The following is a 24,826-nucleotide window of genomic DNA, read 5'->3' as shown; positions in this document are numbered from 1 at the left end:
AGGAATGGTGGATGGAAACTGACCAAGGAGAGATTCAACCTGGAATTAAGGAGGAATTTTCTGGCAGTGAGAACAATCAACCAGTGGAACAGAAGTTGCCTTCGTAAGTTGTGGGAGCTTCATCCCTGGAGGCTTTCAAGAACAGACTGCACTGCCATCTGTCAGAAATGGTGTAGGGTCTCCTGCTTGGGTGGGGAATTGGACTAGATGACTTATAAGGTCACTTCCAACTCTGTTAATCTGTTAAATTTCATTCCCACTCAGGGCAAGCATCCAAATGAAAGTATCTCAGATAGAAAGCTGTCCAGCCTCTTCCTGAGCATTTCAGATGACATGTTGACCTTTGGTGAGGAAGGAGTTTTAATTCTGCCCCCAAAGATCCAAGATAAATCCAAGATACTGTATCGTGTATTCCGGAATTAGAGGAAAGGATCTTGACCTCCATTTCAGGTTTTCCAAGAGTGCTGTTCTATCCACACTCTCTTTCTACACAAGAAAATGTGTTCCCAGATTCTTTTCTCTCTCTTCATAGACTTCATTTTTAGCCCTCTGTTCACTGCCCTTTTCTGATTGTGATAATGGTAAGTGTGATAAAAAAAAACTTTTCACAGCACCATAGTAATTTCAAATGGCTGCTAAACAAACTATCATAAGTCAAGGGCTACCTGTAGATACAGATCTTCTGCCTCACTTTATTCTTTGCCCTTTCATTAAGAGCCTGTTGACCTAAGGCCATGGCTCTTAGGCACATCTTGTTGCTCTTAGGCACATCCACATAATACATATTTCCTTGCCTTCCTCCTGCTATGGTGATGTTCTGACTGAGACTTCCGAAGAGCAGGAAGCAAACTCCTTTTCCCAACAAAAACCCCTTGTATTCATTGACTGTGAATTCTGCTCATTCACATCCAGCAAAGTCGTTCAAGGGAGGATTTACAGTCACAGAGCTTATCTGGCTTGGAGAGCTGCCAGGCTGATATCTGCAGAACTTGGCAAGGAGTCTCAGAGAGTCACGAACCAATTAAGCAAACTAATTGTCTCCTGAAAACTCCCCTCCCCTTTAGCTCCTCTTTTATTTCCTCTGGGAGGGGCAGTTTATTGTCCACCTGTGGCCTTACTCCCAAGTCTACCCCTGTTCCTTAGCTGTTCCCTTCGTGTGGCAACTCTGTGCATGCGCACACTGGGAACAGGCTCCAGCTGCTCTTCTGCCTCACTGATGTCTGACTCTGAAGGCAGCTGATAACTGGAATATGGCCATGGCCCCCTCTCTGCCTCTGACACAGAGCCCTCATCAAAGCCTTCCCCAGACTCCAGGACTGGCCCATGTTCCTCCACAATCTCCTCACTGAATCTGCTGCCAGGCCACAACAGGTGAATTTGGCTAGGCACTACATTTGACCTACCCTTGTAAAGCATTTTATGAAGGGCCTTCTTTTCATTGCAAACTTCCTTGACAGATAATTGCTCCATGAGATTTCTGCTTTCAACTTATAATTCCCACTTATAAAACTCTTCAACCTCCCCAAAATCGAAGATCTTACTGTCTGCTTCCCTCATGGATTGCCAACAAATCAAATGCAAACTTTCCATTTGAAACGGTCATCATCTTCATTAATCATCATCATCATCTTCATTTTACTGCTCTTCCCCTCAAAGGGAATTAAGGTAAGGATGTGCAAAGGTTTTTTTGGGGGGTAATTACTCTTCTTTTGAGCTGAGAGTAATTTGTGAAATATTTTGTTCCCTCAAAATTGTGTTTCCCAGTTGCATTTATGAGAAGACATGACAAGGGAAAGTGGGTGGAATTATCAGACCAGAAATTTATGGTAGACAGTTCCTCTCCCCTGCCCCCAGTGCACTCATGTTTCTTCAATGTACCACCTAGCTTTGCTCTTCCTCTCGGCAACAGTAAAATGTTTTCTGCTCTTTTTAAGCCACATTTGAATCATTGGCAACATCTTGCCATTCCACCCTCAATTCTCACGCCTTCCATTCGGCAATGCAGTTTGCAAACATTGGCTCAGCCTGTGATGCCTATTTAGTGGGCAATTAATTATTTTTGTCACTTCTTGCATGTTTATTGGTCAAGGTAAATTGCATCTTTAATTAAATAGTTGATGGGGGGGGGAATGCCTGCTCATCCAGTGGTAAGGGGGCAACCGGTTGAAAATGTGGAGTCTAATTAGCTCCTCACTGGTATCAGAGTGGATCAGTGTGACCTTGAGTTTGGTATACACACAAAAAAAAATGGTTGAGGAACCAGCTCCATGAATAAAGTAATTGTAGAAAGCAATATGCAGCAGCTGCCAAAAAAGCCAATACAGTTCTAGACTGCATAAACAGACGGATAGCATCAAGATCATGTGAAGTGCTAATACCACTTTATAATGCCTTGTTAAGGCCACACTTGGAATACTGCATTCAGTTTTGGTCACCACACTATAAAAAAGATGTTGAGAATCTAGAAAGAGTGCAGAGAAGAGCAACAAAGAGGATGAGGGGACTGGAGGCTCAAACATGGTTTGACGGTTGCAGGAACTGGGCATGGCTAGTCTAGGGGAGAGAAGGACCAGGGGAGACAGGATAGCAGTCTTCCAATATTTGAGGGGCTGCCATAAAGAGGAGGGGGTCAAGCTATTCTCTAAGGCACCTGAAGGCAGGACAAGAAGCAATGGGTGGAAACTAATCAAGGAGAGAAGCAACCTAGAACAAAGAGAAATTTCCTGACCGTTAGAACAATTGATCAGTGGAACAACTTGCCTTCAGAAGTTGTAAATGCTCTTTTAGACTGTGTTTGTTAGAAATTCATACCGTGTACGGGTTCTGGGAAGTCGGGGGGGGGGAAGGAGGAGGGGGGTTGGGGGGAGGGTGGAGGGAGGGAGGGGTATATATTAGGCTAGACAAGAATTTGGTGGTAAACTAGAATTATTTTGACATACAAAAAATTGTACTTCGATGTCTTACTGATTGAGGAATGATGAAATGTTTGTCTTAAAAGAAATAAAACTTTTGAACAGAAAAAAAGAAGGAAAAAAAAAGAAGTTGTAAATGCTCCAACACTGGAAGTTATTAAGAATATGTTGGATAACCATTTGTCTATAGTGGTGTAGGGTTTCCTACCTAAGCAGGGGGTTGGACTGGAAGACCTCCAAGGTCCCTTCCAACTCTTCTCTTCTCTTCTCCTCTTCCCTTCCTTTCCTTTCCCTTCCCTTCCATTCCCTTACATATCTTCTCTTCTCTTCTCTCCCCTCCTCTCCTCTCCTCTATTCTATTTTAAACTGAAGGGCTGCTGTGTGTGCTTTTGATCTAAGACTGGCTGGAGAATTTTGAAAGGCCATTGGTGGTCAGCTGTGCTCATCCCTTTCCCTTAAAACAGGGCCAGCCCTTTGGGGTGAGCCGTGTGAGGATACAGAATTCATAAGAGCAACTGAAATGCTCCTTTGTTGGTCTAGGTCAAAGTTTCTTAATCTTGGCAACTTTAAGATGTATGGAATTCAAATCCCAGAAGAACCCCACCAGCCATCTTGGCTAGGGAATTCTGGGAGTTGTGGTCTACATGTCTGAAAGTAACCGAGAAACGCTGATCCAAGCTATAATAACAAAATTTTGAACGACAGACAGTGTTTTCTCTCTCTTGCCCTTATTCCCAAAAGAGATAAGGCCAGGAAATTTTTTTTCCTAATGTTCTCTTCTGTTCTCATGAAGGAGTATATGAATCAGCATGAATCAATATTGGCTTTTGCTTATATACTGTATACTGTCAGAAAGTAATTGTTTTCTAGCATAGCAAATTGTAACTTTAATACTGGACTGCAAATGTTATCTCACTACTGCATCTCACTTCTATTCTTGGCTTCAAAGCTAGAGACATTCTTCAAAGCTAGTAGAAGAAATTGTTACATTAGAATATCAGGCCCCATAGACAAAGAAACCAAACTAGGGAGTTTTCCTGGCTCATAAATCCTTAAAGCGTTCGTTCTGCCAAAAAACAACTTGGCAAAGGGGGGGGGGGCTGCCACCCCCTACACAAGGCTATAGGAATCCTCCACAGATAAGGTAGACAGAGACAGGAGCTTGAACAAAAGGATGCTTTAAAATCAAGGTTGGTAACGAATCTTTGTCTCTGATTGGATAAATTTTGTTTCTATCTGCGTAAAATGTATATAATACTCTGAGCCCCTCTTGCAGGGGGCGGCTCTTCCTTGCATGCATTTGTTTGTACGTTTTGGATATAGTTTTGTCACCCAACTTTTGCTTTGACCATAAATAAAAGCTGATATTTTTTGCAAGCCTCGTTGGAGTTTCACTCTCTTGGGCATTTCAGTCGCTCAGGGAAACTGCTGGAACCTTACACTCAGATTTAAACCATGTTTTGCTAATGGTCATATTCCTTCCCTAAGGCCATCTCTACAAGAGAACTCAAGTACCATTTTGAAAAGGGTGAATTAGAGCAGTTTGTCTTAACATGGGAACGGCCGAATTCCCTAATCTCTACAAGTGACCTTCATTGGTTCTTCAGCTCCCCCATCATTTGGTGGAGATAATCTAACAACTATTTGTTCCTGAAGATTTATGTGTCTAGGATTTCTGTCTCCCACTCCCTCCCCCCTGGGCCTGTCTGTGTTTTCTTTGGGGAAATGCAGTTCAGCCCTTATTCAATTAATAAATGCCAGGGTGATATTTGCACAAGCAGCCTGTTTAAATACAGGTGAAGGTGACGATTCATTCTGAAACGGAGTGAAAAGCTGAGAAGCAGAAGTCTTCATTGGAGCTTTGGGACAGATGATTTTCCTTACCCACCTATTTAATCAGGATTTAGTTCTGTGGGCGGGGGCCTCCCTCCTGCACAAGGTTATCTCATGTTGCACTCCCAAATTGCATACTGAAATCTGATTTTTAGTGGTGTGATTTTCCCACCCAATTATGAAGATGCTAAGTAAGAGGGAAAATATAGCACAAGCCCTGATGAATGGTGTCGCATTATCACAAGGACTCCCTGTGATCTATGGAGACCAACACAGCTTCAGCACAGTCTCATCTAATCCCCAAGGCCACCTATATTAACTGGATCCAAGGATTAGAAACATGTGATGGAAGCAAAGTTTGTAAGGAAGGAGCAGGAAAGCTACAGAATATGACCCACCTTCCATTCTAATTCGGGAAATTGGTTTTTTAAACTCATGTAAAGTCATGTAAAGTCTGCAACTGGCTGTGTGAATGGACAACATCTTGCTAAGGCAACACCGTCATTGCTTTAACACCATCATTGCTTTAAAAGGGATGTAAATGTAGATTTACATCCCTTTGAATGTCAACATACAAAATGTAATGAAAGAAAAGATTACTTCAAGGTTACTTCATATAAAACTTCTGTGCTTCACATCTATTAAGTTTTCCCAAATAAACTTTGCTAGCTTCTTCAAAACTCTTTTAAGTTCCCAACATATTTGTATATGTTATAGAGCCGAGGTGGTGCAGTGGGTAGAGTGCAGTACTGCAGGCCACTCCAGCTGACTGCTAGATCAGCAGTTCAGCGGTTCAAATCTCACCGGCTCAGGGTTGACTCAGCCTTCCATCCTTCCGAGGTGGGTAAAATGAGGACCCAGATTGTTGTTGGGGGCAATATGCTGACTCTCTGTAAACCGCTTAGAGAGGGCTGAAAGCCCTATGAAGCGGTATATAAAAAATCTGCTATTGTTTCGAAGAAAATTAGTTTTCAATTAGCACACTTGCCCAATTTCTTTTCCCTATCCCTATTTATTCATTTCACCAAAGAGTTTGCTTTTGAGTCAAACGAAACAAGCGTTGATGCAAACCCTTCTGCATCAAACTTTTCAGGCCTTTTGGTTTGAGGTGGCCAAAGGATGCATCTGGATGTCTTCTTGGATAAGCCAACATCATTTAAAAAAAATAAATATGCTAGTTTGGAAAAGTGTTACTTCATAATCAGGGGTAGGATTCAGCCAGTTTGCACCACTTTGGGAGAACCGGTGGTTAACTTTCTGAGCAGTTTGGTGAACTGGATGTTGGAAGAAATCGTTATGGCAGAGAATCGGTTGTTAAATTATTTGAATCCCACTACTGCTTCAGTTCCTATATTTAAAGATGTGGATCTCTACCACCTCTACAATCCTTAATTTTAGATTGGTGTGGAGTAGTCAAAGATAACTTGAATTCTTGATTTGCTTGAGGATATAACAAGGGCCAAGAGCATCCTGGGGTTCCTGGTGTAATGATAGATTGAATATGTACTTCTTTAAAAAAACACATAGCTTTAAGCAAAATAAAACTAAGCAATATTAAACAATGACAGGCAGAGAAAATTATCTGCAATTTTAATTAATTCTACCTTTGAGATTCTTGCTCTAGTGACAACAAGATGGTGTGCATGAGTGTCATTATTGCACAATCACTTCTTGAGTTTAGTATGCAGTCTTCCTGGCTTCCCCTGCCAACATTCAATACCATGGGAAGTCACCATCAATAGTCAACTCTCTTTATGGGGCACTTTCAATTGCTCCGTTCAGTCCCCCCCCCCCATAGAGTCTCCTCCTACTGTGATGTTCTTTTTCCTTTGTCGAGCAGGACCGGTTCCCCTACCATAGAGTCTCCTCCTAGCGCAACATCCTTTTTCCTCTACCTGTCCTGACCGAAAGCCTTATCAATTGTGGAGCCCACCAGTGACAGGGAGCCACAGTAGAGGGAAGAAAGAGCCACAAGCGGCTCCAGAGCTGCAGGTTGCCGATCCCGGGTTAGTGGAACAAGGAGAAGGAGCCAGCAAAGAGCACACTGGCTTGATAACATCAAAACTGATGCAAAGTTGGACATCCAACAACAGAAAGCAGCTGTGCTTGATAGGAGAGCATAGAGAACACTTGCTTATAAAGTCGCCAAGAGTCGGACACAACTAAATGGTTGGAATAACAGTCCTGCCCTAGAAAGCTAGCTTGGTGACCTTGAGCCAGACACTCACTCTCAACCCTAGGAAGGAGGCAATGGCAAACCATCGATGAAAAACCTTGCCAGGAAAACTACAGGGATTTATTTAGGATGTTTCTGAGAACTGGACACAATTGTATGGAAGAGTGCATGTGTCCTACCTGGCACTAAAGGAGATGAACCCTTGAGGTTACCTCTTCTCTAAGATCTAAGGGTGCTTTATGATATGTCTCCATCATGCTCAGAATGTCTCATCTCACCACCAGCAGAGACCGAGCAAGAGGGCATGTGGAACACTTTGTGTCTTCACTTGGGCCACTGTTGCCAGGGAGATGCAGCTGAAAATGGGATAAGTGATTGATAGTAGCGTGCAGCATTTCCATCTCCTTTGAACCTACTGGGCTTAAGTATTTTAATGGGCATTAGATTGTTCCCTCTGGACCATTTCTTATAGCAAAATAAGAAAAACAACAGCTACGAGAGGACGTACTGTAATTTAAAAAAAACCTGTTCAAAGAAATGTGTTTTATTAACATGCATTCAAATGGCAAAAGGTCTCTCTTTTAGCCACCAGTCCAATCCTATTTGACTTCAGCTTGCTCTAGATTCAAACTTTACCTAGAACAGGGGGCGGCAACCTTAAACACTCAAAGAGCCACAAAGGTCCTAAAAGGAAGCCCCCCCCACATTCACATCCGTTTCAAAGCCTGAAAGAGCCAGCACTGCCTGAAGACGTTCTCCGTGGTCATGTGGATGGCATGACTAAAAGCTGAAGGCACATGGAATGCTGTTACCTTCCCACCAAAGGTGGCCCCTATTTTTCTACTTGCATTTTACATGCTTTCAAACTGCTAGGTTGACAGAAGCTGTCAACCGGGCAGTTGACAGTAATGGGAGCCCCCTCTGTTATGCGGTGCTAGAGATTCGAACTGCCAAATTGCTGACCTTTGTCATCGACAACCTCAGCGTCTTAGCCACTGAGTCACCCATCCCTTTAAAAGAATATTAGATCCTTCCAAAGATATAGCGGTAGTCAACTTGCCATAATTGAAACCAACAGTTCTGTTGTTCTGGTTGTTTAGTGACTTAATCACTGCAAGGGTTAAGAAAACAACACGGTTGTTAAGTGAATCTGGCTTCCCCATTGAATTTGCTTGAAAGAGGGTCACAGAAGGAGATCACATGACTTTGGGACACCGCAACCGTCATAAATAGGATTCAGTTGCTGAGTGTCTGAACTTTGATCCCATGATCCTGGGGATGCAGCGATGGTCGTAAGTGTGAAAAATGGTCATAAGTCCCTGTTTTCAGGGCTGTAATTTTGAGCAGTCACTAAATGAACTGTGGTAAGTTGAGGATTGCCTGTAGATAGGCAGGCTGCCCTATCTTCTGTCTCAATTATATTAAATCACAACAATGCACATTTTAGAAAAGTTGAAATGAAGTTCTGTACCTCCCAATATTTTAAGAACTTTTGAATGAACAAAATTTAAATGTGCAACTCATGTGCATAGAGCTAAAAATAGGTTGCTGTTAGATTATAAGAAAAAGGTATAATAAGATCAAACCCTCCACAGCAAGTAGGACTCCCAAGGACAGCTAATAAAACACAGACACCTATTTTCACTCTCAATCATGCTCACCTGTGGGTTCCTTGGAGGGAATGGGACAACTTGTCACAGCCAACTCACCATGGCCAACTTGCCACAGGATAACTCGCTGGGGGACAATTTAACAATTCTATTTAATTATTTAAAATAAAAAATATTTTAATTTTTGCCATTTGTATTTCATTCTGTTGCTCCTTTTGCTTTCCGTCTTTAATGGTACTATTCCATCATTTCTTTGTTATTAATGTAATTCTTGTCCTGCAGCAAGTTGGCCATGATGAGTTGGCTGTGATGAGTTGGCCATGGTGAGTTGGCTGTAGTGAGTTGGCTGTGGTGAGTTGGCTGTGGTGAGTTGGCTGTGGTGAGTTGGCTGTGGTGAGTTGGCCATGGTAAATTGTCATAGACCTTCCTTGGAATGTCTCAGCCATTGCTGGAGGCCTTGTATGCCAGAGATGTGTGGGGCAGCAGACCTTGCTTGGATGTGACTGAGCTGTGGGAATTCTTCAGTTCACACAGCTGAGGGAGAAAACCAGAGGAAGAGAAAATTTGGGCAAACTTTGAAGGGCTCCAATTTATTTCAAGTGGTTCCTGTTGGCCTTAACTAACTCTCAACTAGCAATTATACCTGGTGAAGCTCAACCTATCCTTTTGCTGAGGGTTTGTTGCATGGGTTTATGTACTAATGTAGCATGTTTGTTAGATTGGGGGAGATAGATCACCTGCACAGTCTCCGCTCTTCATCTGCAATTTAATACATTGAAAAAGAGAAGACCTTCTGCTATGGAAGTCATAATGATTGTTCCTTCCTTTATATAATATAAAGGTAAAGGTTCCCTGCGCACGTATGTGCTAGTCATTCCTGACTCTAGGGGGCAGTGCTCATCTCCGTTTCAAAGTTGAAGAGCCAGCATTGTTCAAAAACGTCTCTGTGGTCATATGGCCGGCATGACCAAATGCCAAAGGCGCATGGAACGAAGTTACCTTCCCACCAAAGGTGGTTCCTATTTTTCTATTTGCATTTTTTACGTGCTTTCGAACTGCTAGGTTGGCAGAAGCTGGGACAAGTAATGGGAGCTCACTCTGTTACGCAGTGCTAGGGACTTGAACTGCCGGCCATTCTGATTGACAAGGTCAGCAGCCATTGATCCACCGCGCCCCTTATGCAATATAGCCTAACTTTTTTTGTATCATATTTGCCTATGTACCTGTGGAAAACCTTCATGCAGGATAGAGCAAGAATGAATGGAGTACAATAGGTTCCAGTTACCAGTTGTGAAACTTTTCATGATGCCCAGAATTCTAGGGTGAACACGGCAACAAAGGGCTGGGAAAGAAAATGTCTGTACATTAAACTAGAAGGTTAGGCCACCACCTTCTCCTGGCCCCGTCCCCTTGCAGTAGATGCCACCATGTATTTCAATCCAGATGCATCTCTCTTTAAGCCACAGAGACTTGCTACACTTTGCTAGTTAGCATGTGCCCATTGAAGTTGTCATTCCTCTGTGGCAGCATTGTGTCCTTCAGATGGGTGCTCTTCTCCTGCCGGAGTTCAGTGGGGTCCCCGTCTTCAATGCTATTGCCTTTGTGGAGGCACAGGACCTTCTGAAAGCTCTGCTTGAAATTTTCTGAAAGAAATCCATAAAGAATGGGATTGGCACAGCTGTTGGCGTAAGAGAGGACCACCACGAAGGAGAAAATGCCCACCAAGATGGGCTCCTCTGGCAAGATGAATATCAAATTGACAATGTTGACAATGTAGAAGGGAAGCCAGCAGAAAACAAAGACCACAACTATGATGACCACCATTCGGGTCACTTTCCTCTCTGACCGCCGGCGTCTTGTAGAGCCAACTCTGATCCCAGAGGATTTCACTTTGATGACAATCAACAAATAGCAGAGGCATATCACCAGCAAAGGACCGAAGAAACCCAGCACTGATGTGTAGATGATGAACACAGCTGACCATATCTCAATGGGATCAGGCCAGCTCATGTTACAGGTATGAAAATCTTCCTGGACATCAGCAAATATAATCATGGGAAGGACTACCAAAAAGGATAAAGTCCAGACTGCCACACTGATCAATTTGGCTATCCTTGGCTGGCGCCACTTGGTAGATTTAATAGGATGGACCACTGCAAGATAGCGGTCCAGGCTCATGACAGTCAGGCAGAAGATGCTGGTGAATTGGTTAATGCCATCAAAAGCTGTCACTAGCCTGCAGGTGAATGTTCCAAAGGGCCAGTAGGAGATGGCATTTTGGGTGGCGAGGAACGGCAAGCCCAACATGAAGAGGACATCGGCGATAGCCAAGTTCAGAATGTAGATGTTGGTCACTGTCTTCATTTTGGCGTAACGCAAAACCACATAGATGACCAAAGTGTTCCCACTCAGTCCGATAACACAAACCAGAAGGTAAATTATAGGTATGAAGACAGGACGGATACCGGAGGAGGCGGAAAAATCCTTAACTGTTACATTATCTGTTGCGTTTGTCAAAAAGGAGACATTAGTCTCTGGAATCATGGTTGATAGGTACAAAGCATCCATGGTGTTGTTCAATTTGTGTAGGCTGTTACCGGTTGTTTTAATTAGAAAAAAGAATTTATCCAGTTCTGTTTTTGTTGTTCAACATTTTCATGCTGGAAGAAAGAAGAAGAAGCATTGATCCAAAGGTTATTTCCTCATCCCAGAATTCTACAGTTGGCAAGGACCATTTAAGGCATGGGTCCCCAAACTTGGCAACTTGAAAACTTGTGGACTTCAAGTCCCAGAATTCTCCAGCCAGAGAATTCTCCAGCCAGAGTTGAAGTCCACAGGTCTTCAAGTTGCCAGGTTTGGGGGCCTCTGATTTAAAGATCCCTTAGGAGCTTTCTCACCATGACTGCTAAAACTGATAACACAGTTGCCCCCAACTTGAGATGGGAGGACAAATTAAAACTATTAGAAATGGAGTCTATATCCACTCCCAAAGGTGAGCTGAACTCCTGGTGATTTTATAGATGGATCCATATCATTTTCTTAACCATAGATATGGTTTTCTGCTGCATTCTTCCAAAATGATCTTTTAATCTACATGCCTGAGAAGAGGTGGGGCAAGTTATGTTCATAAACCACCAAGTTCTCTGAGACCTTCCATAATGGCTCTAGTTCTGTGGATGTTTAATAGATCAACAGAGAACATGGCAGAAGAAGCAAAGAATGTGCTCAATGACAATTTGTGTAAAAAATAGAATGGAATGGAACAGAACAGAACAGAATATTGGAATGGAATGGAATAGAATAGAATAGCAGAATTGGAAGGGACCTTGGAGATCCTCTAGTCCAACCCCCTGCTTAGGCAGGAAACCCTACAACACTTCAGGCAAATGATTATCCAACATCTTCTTAAAAACTTCCAGTGTTGGAGCATTCATAACGTCTGGAGGCAAGTTGTTCCACTGATTAATTGTTCTGTCACGAAATTTCTCCTTAGTTCTAAGTTGTTTCTCTTCTTGATTAGTTTCCACCCATTGCTTCTTGTCCTGCTCTCAGGTGCTTTGGAGAATAGCTTGGCCCTCTCTTCTTTGGGGCAGCCCCTGAGATATTGGAAGACTGCTATCATGTTTCCCCTAGTCCTTCTTTTCATTAAATTAGATATACCCAGTTCCTGCAACTGTTCATTGTATGTTTTAGCCTCCAGTCCCCTAATCCTCTTTGTTGTCCTTCTTTGCACTCTTTCTAGAGTCTCCACATCTTTTTTATATTGCAGTGACCAAAACTGAATGCCGTATTCCAAGTGTGGCCTTACCAGGGCCTTATAAAGTGGCATTAACACTTTATGTGATCTTGATTCTATCCCTCTGTTTATGCAGCCTAGAACTGTGTTGGCTTTTTTGGCAGCTGCTGCACACTGCTGGCTCATATTTAAATGGTTGTCCACTAGGACTCCAAGATCCCCTTTTAAAGAGAAATTTGGTCAACAGCATGGAATGTGAACAAGATTGGGGACTCTCCTCATTTTTCTACCATGTCACTAACCATGAGTGAAATTGAGGCAATGACCTTCAACCTCCCAGAAAGCTATGACACTTGAAATGAATGGAACTATCCAGGAATTACTAGTCAGATGCACCCTTCTTTATCTTCTTGAGATCAGGCAAGCTTGTTTGATGCTACTCTTGGCTGTGATTTCCCCATGACAAGAATGCTTCTTGTTTGGCTGGGGAATTGTGGGAATTGAAATCCACACATTTTAAAGCAGCTGACACCAAGAAGCACTGTTTCAGAAGGAAGCAAAATAATGAGGATGGAGGAAAACAAAGATCAGTGTTATTTGTTATGAGAAGTACTCATGCAATGAATTAATCAAAAAATTGCATTAAAATTGGCTGGATCATTTATTCTAGTATGGAGAATATTCACCATATCAGACCTGCTGTGAGGAGCCAACCCTTGCTGATACTGGGAAAATAAACCATGGTGCCTACATTATAAATCATCAGTGCCTAACGTGCATTTCTACTTCCTATGTGCGTTGTTATGTGGAAATCTTATTTTACAGACCACAGGGCAATGACAGCAGCTTAGTCAGCCCAAACACAACTTAATCAAACATAATGTTGCAGAAGCAAAAATTCCCTCATGCTTTGGTCTGGTGCAGAAGTTGTATTCAGCCAGTTCTGACCAGTTCTGGAGAACCGGTAGCAGAGGTTTTGAGTAGTTCGGAGAACTGGCATATAGGCTGGCCCCCGCCCCTCCTGCCTCCCAGTTGATTTTCTTTTGTTGCCCAGAACAGGAGAACGGGGCTGGAAAGCAGATTAGTGGGGTGGGGAGGGAATGTGGATTTTGCAGCATCCTTCCCCCAGGAATGGGGAGGGAATGGGGAGGGAATGGGAATTTTGCAGTATCCTTCCCCTGCCATGCCCACAAAGTCACACCCACAAAACCAGTAGTACAAAGTTTTGAATCCCACCACTGGTGTGGTGGCTTCTTGGTGACTTCAGACTTCTGAATTCTTTTCTTGGCACCCACAGAGAAATGACTTCCTATTTCTTTTTCCGGGAAGCTTTCCCTCCCTCCCAATCTGTCCCAGGATTAGGATTCCTTGGAAATTTCTCTTCCAAAAGTTCTAGGAGACGAGTGTAGAAAAAATGAATGGGGTCCAAGCTCACACCCCATTTTTTACATGTGTCATGTGCTTAAAGCTGCTACACTTGACTCCCCACCCTATGGATTCCCCCTGGGGCTGACTCTGCTTTGATCAGTGGCACACAGCCTCTGTCTGCACAACCCTACCCTGTTCCCAAGTGTGATGGGACCACAACTACTTGGAGTCCCACCGTGACAAATAAGGGGTGGCTCTTCCTTATTTGTTGACCCATATTTTGGCCATTGCATACAGCCCTCTGGGGGTGCAGGAATGTGAAGAAAATAGGTTTAATCAAAGGCATTAAAGAGAGAGAGCAACCCTGAAACACTTTTGGAAGGCTTTCTATAGATGCTCAAAGCACTCGGCCATAATAGCTGCAACTAATTGGCCAGAACTGTATTATATTAAGCAGCTCCTTTGGTTTTCAGCTAGCAATCTAAACATGAAAAAGAAATAGGACATCAGAAGCAAAAGGTTTAGAAACTATGGAGTGATTTGTCAAATAGAGAAAGAAAGAAAGAAAGAAAGAAAGGAAGGAAGGAAGGAAGGAAGGAAGGATTGATTCTGAAAGATAGATGGATATAGATAGATATAGATAAATAGATGACACATAGGTAATAGCTAGATAATGATATAAATAATAGATGTCAAATAGATTCAGGACAAATAGAAAATGATAAATGAGATGATAAATAGATGTCATAGAGATAGATAGATGATAGATAGATGATAGATGGTAGATGATAGATAGAAAATGATAGATAGAGGATAGATGATAGATATATCATAAATGATAGATAGATGATAGATGACAGACAGACAGACAGAGATGATGGATGATATAGACAGACAGACAGACAGACAGACAGATAGATAGATATAAATAATGATAGATGATAGATAGATGATAGACAGACAGAGATAGATGATGGATGATAGAGATAGATAGATAGATAGATAGATAGATAGATACAGTAGATAGATAGATACAGTAGATAGATAGATGGTAGATGGATAGATGAATAGATGATAAATAGAATCTCCATGCATAAATTAACTAATCACTTATCAGTTAGATAGGCATACTATTTAAATAAAACATTGTTCCATTTCCATATCGATGATGATGATGAAGATTATTATTAGGATTCCTGGTTTATATTTTTTAATGGGCACACTTTTTTATGAGTAGCTGATGAAAGACCTGCATTGGGGTATGCTTTATAAATCTAACATAACCATTTAAATGAATGTTGTTCTGAACCAAGCGCTCAAACTCAACATTTGCAGGAAGGTGAAAAGAGAAGGATAATTGGCCAAGGTCCGTGAGTGAAAACGCGGACTGAATAGCCTTCCGCTTTTCTGCCCCCTGCAAAAAGCTCGGTTCAAGGAAAAGTACACGGTGACAATCACCATCATTTGAGCTGAAGAGGTTCAGGCTGTTCCTGACTGCAGCTGTTCAACCGAAGCCCTCCCCCCCTTTTTCTAATATGTGGGGCAGGTCTGTCAGATGTCAAAAGGGGAGGAGCTTTGATTGCATGGCCATGACTAGATTTTTATATTTGAAACCCTCACTCACCTCCCAAGGATGCCTCTGGTCCTTACCTTTCTTTTTTAAACCTTTAGCGGATCAACAGAATAATGAACATATAGGTAATCCTTGAGTTACAACCAGTCACTTACTGACTGTTTGAAGTTGCAATGGACTTGCCTGGGGTGGGGGGGGGGGCGGGGGTGTAGCAATAGCACTGAAGACGTATATATCCCTTCATAGTGCTTTTACAAAAGCACTGCCAACAAAAGTGTGTATAGTCAAGGCTATGGTTTTCCCAGTTGCAATGGATGGCTGTGAAGGTTGGACCATAAGGAAGGCTGAGCATCAAAGAATGGAGGCCTTTGAACTCTGGTGCTGGAGAAGACTCCTGCATTGAGTCCCTTGGACTGCAAGGCGATCCAACCGGTCAGTCCTAGAGGAGATCAACCCTGACTGCTCTTTAGAGGGCCAGATCCTGAAGAGGAAACTCAACTACTTTGGCCACCTAATGAGAAGGAAGGACTCACTGGAGAAGAGCCTCATGCTGGGAATGATGGAGGGCATAAGAAGAAGGGGACGGCAGAGAATGAGGTGGCTGGATGGAGTCACCTAAGCAGTCGGCATGAGCTTCAATAGACTCCGGAGGATGGTAGAGGACAGAAAGGCCTGGAGGAACGCTGTCCATGAGGTTGCGATGGGTTGGACACAATTTTGCAACTAACAACAAGAAATTCTTTTATAGCCCTCTCTAAGGGGCTTACAGAGTCAGCACATTGCCCCAACAATCTGGGTCCTCATTTTCCCCACCTCGGAAGGATGGAAGGCTGAGTCAAGGTTGAGTCAGTCAGGATCGAACTGCTGACAGTTGGCAGAGTTAGCTTGCAATGCTGCATTCTAACCACTGCGCCACATGAGTACTTACAATCTGGATTTGAAGTTCCATTTTCTCTAAATTCTCTTTAAAGTATGTTAAACTGGACAGGTATTTGCTATGAGCTCTGATCAGTGCAAAATAAATGAAGACAAGTGTTTTCTATGATTCCATATGGATGTATCTACTGATGTAATCCAAAACTGACTTAATCTGTTTTGCAGCTACATCACAATAGCTGGCTCCCATTTAATTTGCAGTCAAACACCCCTCCAATATATCTTTTTTTCCCCACAAACCTCTCAACCAACCCAGGTAATCCCATCTTTTCATTTCTGCATTTTGTTTTTGTCTGAAAGTCTTTCCTGAAGATCTGTGAAAAAGCCTGGACATAGAACATAGAATAATAGGATGGGATGGGACCTTGGAGGTCTTCTAGTCCAACCTCTTACTCAAGCAGAAGATCCTATACCATTTCCAGACAAATGGCTGTCCAGTCTCCTCTTAAAAACCTCCAGGGATGGAGTCCCCACAATTTCTGGAGGCAAGCCCTTCCCCTGGTTAATTTTTTTCTCACTGTGAGAATATTTATCCTTAGTTCTAAGTTGCTTCTCTCTTTGATTACTTTCCATCCATTGCTTCTTGTCCTGCCTTCAGGTGCTTGGGAGAATAGGATGATGATTGACCTCTTCTTTGTGACAGCCTCTTAGATATTGGAAGACTGCTATCAAGCCCTTTTCTTCGTTTGACTAAACGTTCCTGCAACCATTTCATCATATATTTCAGCCTCCAGCCCCCTAATTATCTTTGTTGTTCTCCTCTGCACTCTTTCCAGAGTACCAACATTTTTCTTTATATTGTGGTGACCAAAACTGGATGCAGAAGTGTGCCCTTACTGAAGGTTTGTAAAGTGGTACAAAAAAGCAAATAAAAAATCAGAAAAAGGTTATTTATTGACCTGATCTAACAAAACATCCCTTCTCATAGAACAGCTGAAAATAGGTTTACTTTGGAAGACTCTGGCATTTGCATGAAAATTGCTGATACACTGGATCTGAAAATCAAACCCTTGGCTGATTTTTACGCATAAATAGAACATGAACATTTTTGCTTAATGGTTTAAAAAAAATCAGCCAAACTGCAGTGCCTACGTTCATAAGGGACGGTCTTAATATAAAATGAGCTATAGCTAAACTCTGCCTGCACATGAGAAGGGCATCAAATTATTACTACCAAAGGAACTGGGTCTTCGATAAAGCAGTTTTTAAAGTTACTTTAAATTTTACAGCTACAGAATAGCATGAAGGCTTCGGTTTGCCTTTCCTGCAATGAGTAATTCAAAGGTTTCTACAATTTTTGCTATGCTGCAGATTGGATTTTCCTACTTTTTAAAATTTTATTTATTTTGTCAAGCACGTATAAGATAACAGATATAAGTATAAACATGATTATGAATACAGGAAATGGATACAAATAAGTGGGGACATTAGGACAGGGACAGTAGGCACATTGATGCGCTTAAGCACGCCCCTTACAGACCTCTTAGGAATGGGGTGAGGTCCACGGTAAACAGTTTAAGGTTAACGTTTTGGGGGTTTGAGGAAGCAACCACAGAGTTGGGTAGAGCGTCCCAGGTATTGACCACTCTGTTACTGAAGTCGTATTTTCTGCAATCAAGTTTGGTGTGGTTTACCTTAAGTCTGTATCTATTGTGTGCTCATGTATTATTGCGTTTGAAGCTGAAGTAGTCATTGACAGGTAAGATGTAGTGGACAATTTTTTTTACTACCCTTAGGTCAGACCGAAGGTGGCATAGTTCTAAGTTGTCTAAGCCCAAAATTTCAAACCTGGTGGTATAAGGTACTCATTCTGCTGCAAGCAGAGGAGTGGAGGACTCTTCTCATGAAGTATCTCTGGAAGAATTCCTGAATGCAGACAGCCCTGGATCCCTGCCTACCTATGTCCAGTTTTGGTTCAGTTACTTTGAAGCAGAATCTTCTCAAGGTTGGTGAGGAAAAAATACAAGGCTGAAAGAAGGCAGTGACAAGCCACGTCTCTTCTAAGAAGTCCTCGCCAGGACAAGTGGCAGCACTGGCCAATCTTGACAGATTTTTTTTAAAAAAAATACAAAATAGAGTTTGCTACAGTGGGAAGGTAATGGCATTCTGTGACATCATGCTGGCCACATGACCATGAAAATGTCTTCAAACAGTACTGGCTCAATGGACTTGAAACGGAAATGATCACCACCACCTACAATCAGTAACAACTAGTGGAGTAAAATCCGCAGGGACTCCTTTACCTTTACATATTCCCGAGATGAGCAAGGAGTGCATGTGTATGTGAATATCCTCTCTGCTATCTTCTTTCTGGTACTCTATAAACTCCTTGGCTACTCATAATTCAGTTTTATCCTAAGGGAAATCATTCATATGTGCCCTCTTCATACTGGGACATGGGGTATGTCAGAGAGGATCCCGAGCAATGGAAAATTCCACAGGGACTGTTCTGTGATTTCCTGGTGTCTCCCACCCAAATAGTAACCAGCTTGAACTTGCTTAGCTTCTAAATCTAATCAAAGTCAACCAAGAGGGAGGAGAAGGGAAAAGTCCCAAAGGTGCTTCTTGAAGAGGCAACTGGACTTTCATTGTTTTTCCTTAAACACCTTTTGCTTCTCATCCAAGAAGCATCTTCAGTTCTTCGGTTCAGAACTGGAGAAGCTTCTTGGATGAGAAGGGAAACATCTTCAAGGAAAAACAAAGGAAGTCCAGTTGCCTCTTGAAAAAGCACCTTTGGGCTAACCAGGACCTGGATGATTGAAAATCTCCATAGACACACTTCTGTACTGATGCCAAGAAAATTGCATAGAGAGCTTTGTATAGTCCACAGAAGTTGAACTTGAGACAGAGAACATAACTTGTCACTTCGGGGTTGCCACTTTGAGGATGAGAAATTTGCTATGGTAGAGTTCTTCCCCAACAGTTAAGAGATAAGGTTCACATTTCTGTTTTCTTTATAGTGATTCCAGAGAGGAATAGCTGTTGAGACTCTGGAAAGAGTGCAGAGAAGAGCAACAGAGATGATTGGGGGACTGGGGGCTAAAACATACAATGGACGGTTGCAGGAACTGGGTCTGGCTAGTCTAGTGAAGAGAAGGACCAGGGAAGACATGAGAGCAGTCTTCCAATATTTGAGGGGCTGCCACAGAGAGAAGAGGGTCAAGGTATTCTCCAAAGCACCAGAATGCAAGACAATACAATACTACAGGAATAGAATAGGAATAGGAATTGGAACGGAATAGAATATGGAAGAGACCTTGGAGGTTTTCTAGTCCAGCCCCCTACTCAAGCAGGAGAACCTATATTATTTCAGACAAGTGGCTGTCCAATCTCTTCTTAAAAACCTACAGTGAAGGAGTGTCCATGATTTCCAGAGGCAAGCTGTTCCACTGGTTAATTGTCCTCACTGTTAGGAAGTTTCTCCTTAATTCCATGTTGCTTCCCTCTTTGGTTAGTTTCCAACCATTCTTTCTTGTCCTGCCCTCTGGTGCTTTGGAGAATGATTTGGCCCCCTCTTCTTGGTGGCAGCCCCTCAAATACTGGAGTATTGGGGGGCTGTCACAAAGAAGAGGCAGCCAAATTATGCTGCAAAGCACCAGAAGGCAGGACAAGAAACAATGAATGGGAACTAATCAAGGAGAGAAGCATCCTTGAACAAAGGAGAAACTTTCTAATGGTGAGAACAATCAACCAATGGAACTGCTTGCCTTCAGAAGTTGTAGGTGCTCCATCATTGAAGGCATTTAAGAAGAGACTGGACAGCCACTTGTCTGGAATGGTATGGGGTCTCCTGCTTGAGCAGGGGGCTGTACTAGAAGACCTCCAAGGTCCCTTCCAACTCTGTTATTGAATGTCCTAAATTGAGAATACAAGTATGCTATTCTTTTATCCCCCCTTTTGATCTTCCAGCCATCCAGCTCCATGGGATACAGACTCACATGTCAAGATGGTGACTGAGATGGTGCAATGGAAGATCCACCTGGGCTTTTATACTGCACCATCACAGCCAATTCTTGGCCCCACCTGCAAACATTCTGAAAATCCCCAGTAACAAATATTAATGACTGCTTATAATTATATGCAAGGAAAATGCATGATCCTAGCATCACTGGACTACATTTTCATAATCTTTCTCCCAAACGGCCAAGGGAGGTGGAAGGAATAGTCTACCCACATTTAGAGGGTCAACAGTTCCCTGACAGGTATATTAATAAGGCTTTGATGGGTACCAATATTCAATAATTTAGTGTAGGTTTTGTTGTCCTTGTGTGTGGCAGGGAAGGCAGATGGATTTTGGAGTGGGAAATCCACAGCTCTTTCCACAATTAAAACTGGGTGCCAAAACTTGAAGCTTCTTCTGAGTCCACTAGGAGAATGCTACAAGTATCCAGATGGATGAATAAATATTCATCCATCTATCCTTTCATCCTTCCACCCACCCCTGATTCTCTTTTACACACAAATGCAACAGGCTACAATTCTCACCCAACCTTGCCTGACCTTGAAAACGTGTGAAAAGCTAATCCAAGCCCCTTCTTTGATGGGACACCCCCCAGGAGAGTCCAGGCTCAACCACGAACCATCTGGGAAGAAAGCAGGAGCCAACTACTTCTCCCACTTCTGCAAGAATCCCTTTGTGATAGGTCACCTGAAGGCAGTTGCCTTTGTTATATGATTCAAAGTGTAAAAGAGAGCTCACTGCCCTGTCACAGTCACTGTGTTGCTGCTTCTTCCTGGAATAACTCTCCAGGATCCCCCACCCAATTTTTTCCGTGCAGCCTGATCCTGCCAATTACTCAGAGGTAAAGCCACTGCTCACCTTTCCTATCTGAAAAATGTGTCTGAAAACAGAGGCTGTTCAAGAATTATTAAGCTCATGACTGGTTTTTTAAGACACTGGCAGGCTTCCTTCTAGGACATTAACTACGGGAAATGTTTTCCTGAGCAGGAAGGCAAGCATATAATTCCCCATTTAACAGAATAACAGAGTTGGAAGGGACCTTTTTTCCTTTCTTCCCAATCAACAATTAAAAAAAAATGTTTATGATCCAGGGTGGGCTGACGACAGTGAGGATAAAAGGCACTGAAATCCAAGAGGACACAGATTTTTTAAAGGCTCCTTTGGATAATAATACAATAGTTCTTTGAGTCCCCTTTGCTTGTGTGAGACAAATCACAGCCACCGCAACTCACTCCAAACTTACACGGAAGTTAAATATTCATTCTGCAAGCATCTCTTTATCAGAGTGTCTTCCCCGGCCCTTAATTAGTTGCCTTTAGAGTTAGTTGCTTTTTAGAGGCAACCTCTCAGTCCATAAACTGAGAAGCGGATTGCAAAACCAGCAAAACACACACACACACACACACACACACACACACACACACAGAGAGAGAGAGAGAGAGAGAGAGAGAGAGAGAGAGAGAGAGAGAGAGAGAGAGAGAGAGAGAATTAGTGCCAACAAAAAAAGATGAATGAGAAACTAATATTAAAAGCCAGTCAAAATTAAAAAAAGAAACATTCTGACTCACCAGTAGAGCAAAAAAAACGCCTTGGGGTCTTTTAAGATCTCTTAGTAGTTTTACATTTTCTTCTCAGCCCAGGGATAAAAGTGGGAGGAGGAGGACGGGTCCTTCTTTTTAGCTTCCTCCTCTCCCCATTGTAAATGCAGATTGCTGAGCATCTGAAAGCGTTCTGCAATTTTTAAATGTCTGGTTGATTTTTTTAAGCTCCACCCACTCAATCTCTTGAATAAATGTAAGCATTTTCCTTGGAAACGCCAGGTTTTTCCTGCTGCAGGTTTTCCCTTCTGGAATGGATCAGAATCTTTTGACACTAAGTCCAAGCATCTCCTTCAGGTTCTGTTGATTTATCCAAGAGAAGGACCACAGCATACACACACACCACACACACACACACACACACACACACACACCATACACACACACAATCCTCCTCCACTCTGGGGCACAGGGTGTGGAACTTCCTCATCCATTCCTTGTACAGCGAGGACTGAGATTGCAATTTTGCACACAAAACAAGTCGCACCCTTCCTAACCCTGGATTTATGAATGCCAAGAACGGACGTGTGAGGCTGAACTAAAGGGCCTGGAAAAAAACCAGCTTCTTGTCTTTCAAACAGAAATGGAAAATGAATCATTTGCAATCAGCACTGGGTGACAGGAGAATCTAGGTAATTGGTAGCTAATCAAGGGACGGATCAGACATCGAGAGGGCCATAAGCAGAGGTTTCTCCAAGGAAGTCTTCCCTTGGAATCATTCACACATTCAGCTCTTCGCTGTTAAGAAGGCAGGATAAGAGGCAGGGGGTCTGGGCAGTGGTCCTACTGACCCAGGCTACCCAAAAGGTTGCTGTACACAGAGGACTGGCTGACATCTGTGTGTTCACTGCTTGACCATAGCAGGGCCAAATGGTGACATCAGATAACAGACTAACAGAGATTAACTGAGTTGGAAGGGACTTTATAGGTCATCTAGTCCAACCCCCCACCCAAGCAGGAGATCCTACACTATTCCTGACAGATGGCAGTCCAATTTCTTTTTCAAAGCCTCCAGTGATGAAGCTCCCACAACTTCTTAAGGCAACTTCTGTTCCATAGGTTGACTGCTCTCACTGTCAGAAAATTTATCCTTATTTCCAGATTGAATCTCTCCTTGGTCAGTTTCCATCCATTACTTCTTGTCTGGTCATCAGGTCAGTGGTGAAATTCATTTTATTTTTACTACCGGTTCTTTTGGGCGTGGCTTGGTGAGCATGGCAGGGGAAGGATATTGCGAAATTCCCATTCCCACTCCAAAGTGGGGCCAGCCAGAAGTGGCATTTGCTGGTTCTCCAAACTACTCAAAATTTCTGCTACCGGTTCTCCAGAACTTGTTAGAACCTGCTGAATTTCACCCCTGCTTCAGGTGCTTTGGAAAAATAGCTTCCCTCACCCCTCCTTGCAGCCTAATGCCCACGAATGGAATGGTGGAGCCCCTTCTGACACCTCAACGTGGCTGCTTTCCCACGGGCAACTTTTCTGACTGCAGGCTCATCCAACAATAGGCATGCATCTGCAAAGTTATTAGTTCCTGGGAAGAAAGATGGAACTGCAATAAAGTTATCTGTCATGATCATCAGCCTAGATGTTGTTGGAGGGTTCTTCCCCTTCTTCCACGATCGTTTTTTGGATAATGATGTGTGTGACAAGTGCTTGCTTGTTCTAGTGCAAAGGTGGAGGAAAGGCACCAGTTGTGGTTTGTTGACACAACCATAAATATCCCTTGGCATCTAAGAAGTGACTTTTATTTGAAAGAGCCCTGAAGCTGAAGCCTCCCTGAACAATGAAAATAAGTCATAATTGCTTTGGATTCTTTTGGCGTGCCACCAAAATGTCCAAACTTAGTGACCACATTCCTACTGTTTGTTAACCTGGTTGTTGAAGTAACCTGTCTTCTGGGTTTATGCCATAGTCTCAACAAACAGCCCGAGTTCCCACCAGATGTGCAGACACATAGACAGACACAAAATAATCCAAGGTGATGATTAACTGAACAAGTTTTCACCTGTCCTGGTCAAGAGGGATGTGTGAATTTATACAATCCAAGTCTTCCTCCCTCCCTCCCCCTTACTTCTTTCTTTCCTTCCCTCCTTCCCCCTCCCCTCCTTCCCCTTCCTTTTCCCTCCTTCTTTCTTTCCTTCACTCCCCCTCCCTCCCCCCTCCCTTTCCTTCTTTCTTTCCTTCCCCCTTCCCACCTTCTCCTCCCTCCCTCCCTTGGAAGATGAGTTGGAGACTTCCCATCTTGGGGTTCCTGGGGACTATCCCCGCCCCAGCAGAGAAGAAGACTATTTCTGCTCATCATTTCCAAGGCTGCACCTGTGAAGGCAACCAGGTAGAAGTGAGGCAGGGGAACTTGGAGGTATTCTAGTCCAACCCCCTGCTCAAGCAGGAGACCCTAGACATGTGATGGCCAACCAATGGCATGTGTGCCACAGGGGTACGTGCAGTCATTTCTAAGGGCATGCGAGGCATTGCCCTGTCAGCTCCAACATGCAGGGACATGCTGGCCAGCTGATTTTTGGGCTTGATTTTTGGCTGTTTGTCGCCCTCTGTAGGCTTCCCTGAAGCCTACAGAGGGAGAAAAACGTCCCAACAGGCAACCCGGAAGTCCATTTCTGAACTTCCAGTTTGCAAGTTGGGCCATTTTTTGCCCTCCCCAGACACCTAGAAACCCTCTGGACCCTGGGGAGGGCAAAACACAGACTTAAAGGGCTCACTCTAAGCAGGAAAACAGGCTGTTTCTGGCCTCTAGAGGGCCTCTGGGGGTAGGGAGACAGTTTTCACCCTCCCCAGGCTCCAAGAAAGCCATGCTTAGATGCGCGGGACAGTGGGGAGGGGGGGGTCACACATGCTTGTGCAGGGGGCATGGGGGTGTCATTAAATTATGGGGGTTGGCACTCGAGCACGCAGGGATGTGCAAAAGTGTGTGCATACTTTTGGCACCTGAGGAGAAAAAGGTTAGCCATCACTGCCCTAGACCATTTCAATCAATCAATCAATCAATCAATCAATCAATCAATCAATCAATCAGAATAGAGCTGGAAGGAACCTTGGAGGTCTTCTACTTCTAGTCCAACCCCCTGTTCAAGCAGGAGCCCTAGACCATTTCAGACAAGTGACTGT

General features: G+C 43.2%; 1 protein-coding gene across 1 annotated transcript; it reads right to left on the bottom strand.

Moving 5' to 3' along the window:
• Positions 1-7,449: 7,449 nt before the first annotated feature.
• SSTR5 (somatostatin receptor 5) lies at positions 7,450-21,800 on the bottom strand. Its single transcript, XM_087728879.1, has 2 exons — positions 21,674-21,800; positions 7,450-11,191 (listed from the first exon to the last, which is right to left on the bottom strand). Exon 2 carries the CDS (start codon positions 11,097-11,099, stop codon positions 10,005-10,007), a length of 1,095 nt encoding a protein of 364 aa, XP_087585005.1. The 5' UTR covers positions 11,100-11,191; positions 21,674-21,800; the 3' UTR covers positions 7,450-10,004.
• Between the last annotated feature and the right edge of the window lie 3,026 nt (positions 21,801-24,826).

The sequence above is a fragment of the Thamnophis sirtalis genome, unplaced genomic scaffold (assembly GCF_051295495.1).
Source record: "Thamnophis sirtalis isolate CommonGarterSnake01/CBP01778 unplaced genomic scaffold, rThaSir2_p1.2 scaffold_14, whole genome shotgun sequence".
Taxonomy (NCBI): Eukaryota; Metazoa; Chordata; class Lepidosauria; order Squamata; family Natricidae; genus Thamnophis; species Thamnophis sirtalis.
The sequence above is the reverse complement of the archived record's forward strand: the minus strand, read 5'-3'. Positions and strand labels throughout refer to the sequence as shown.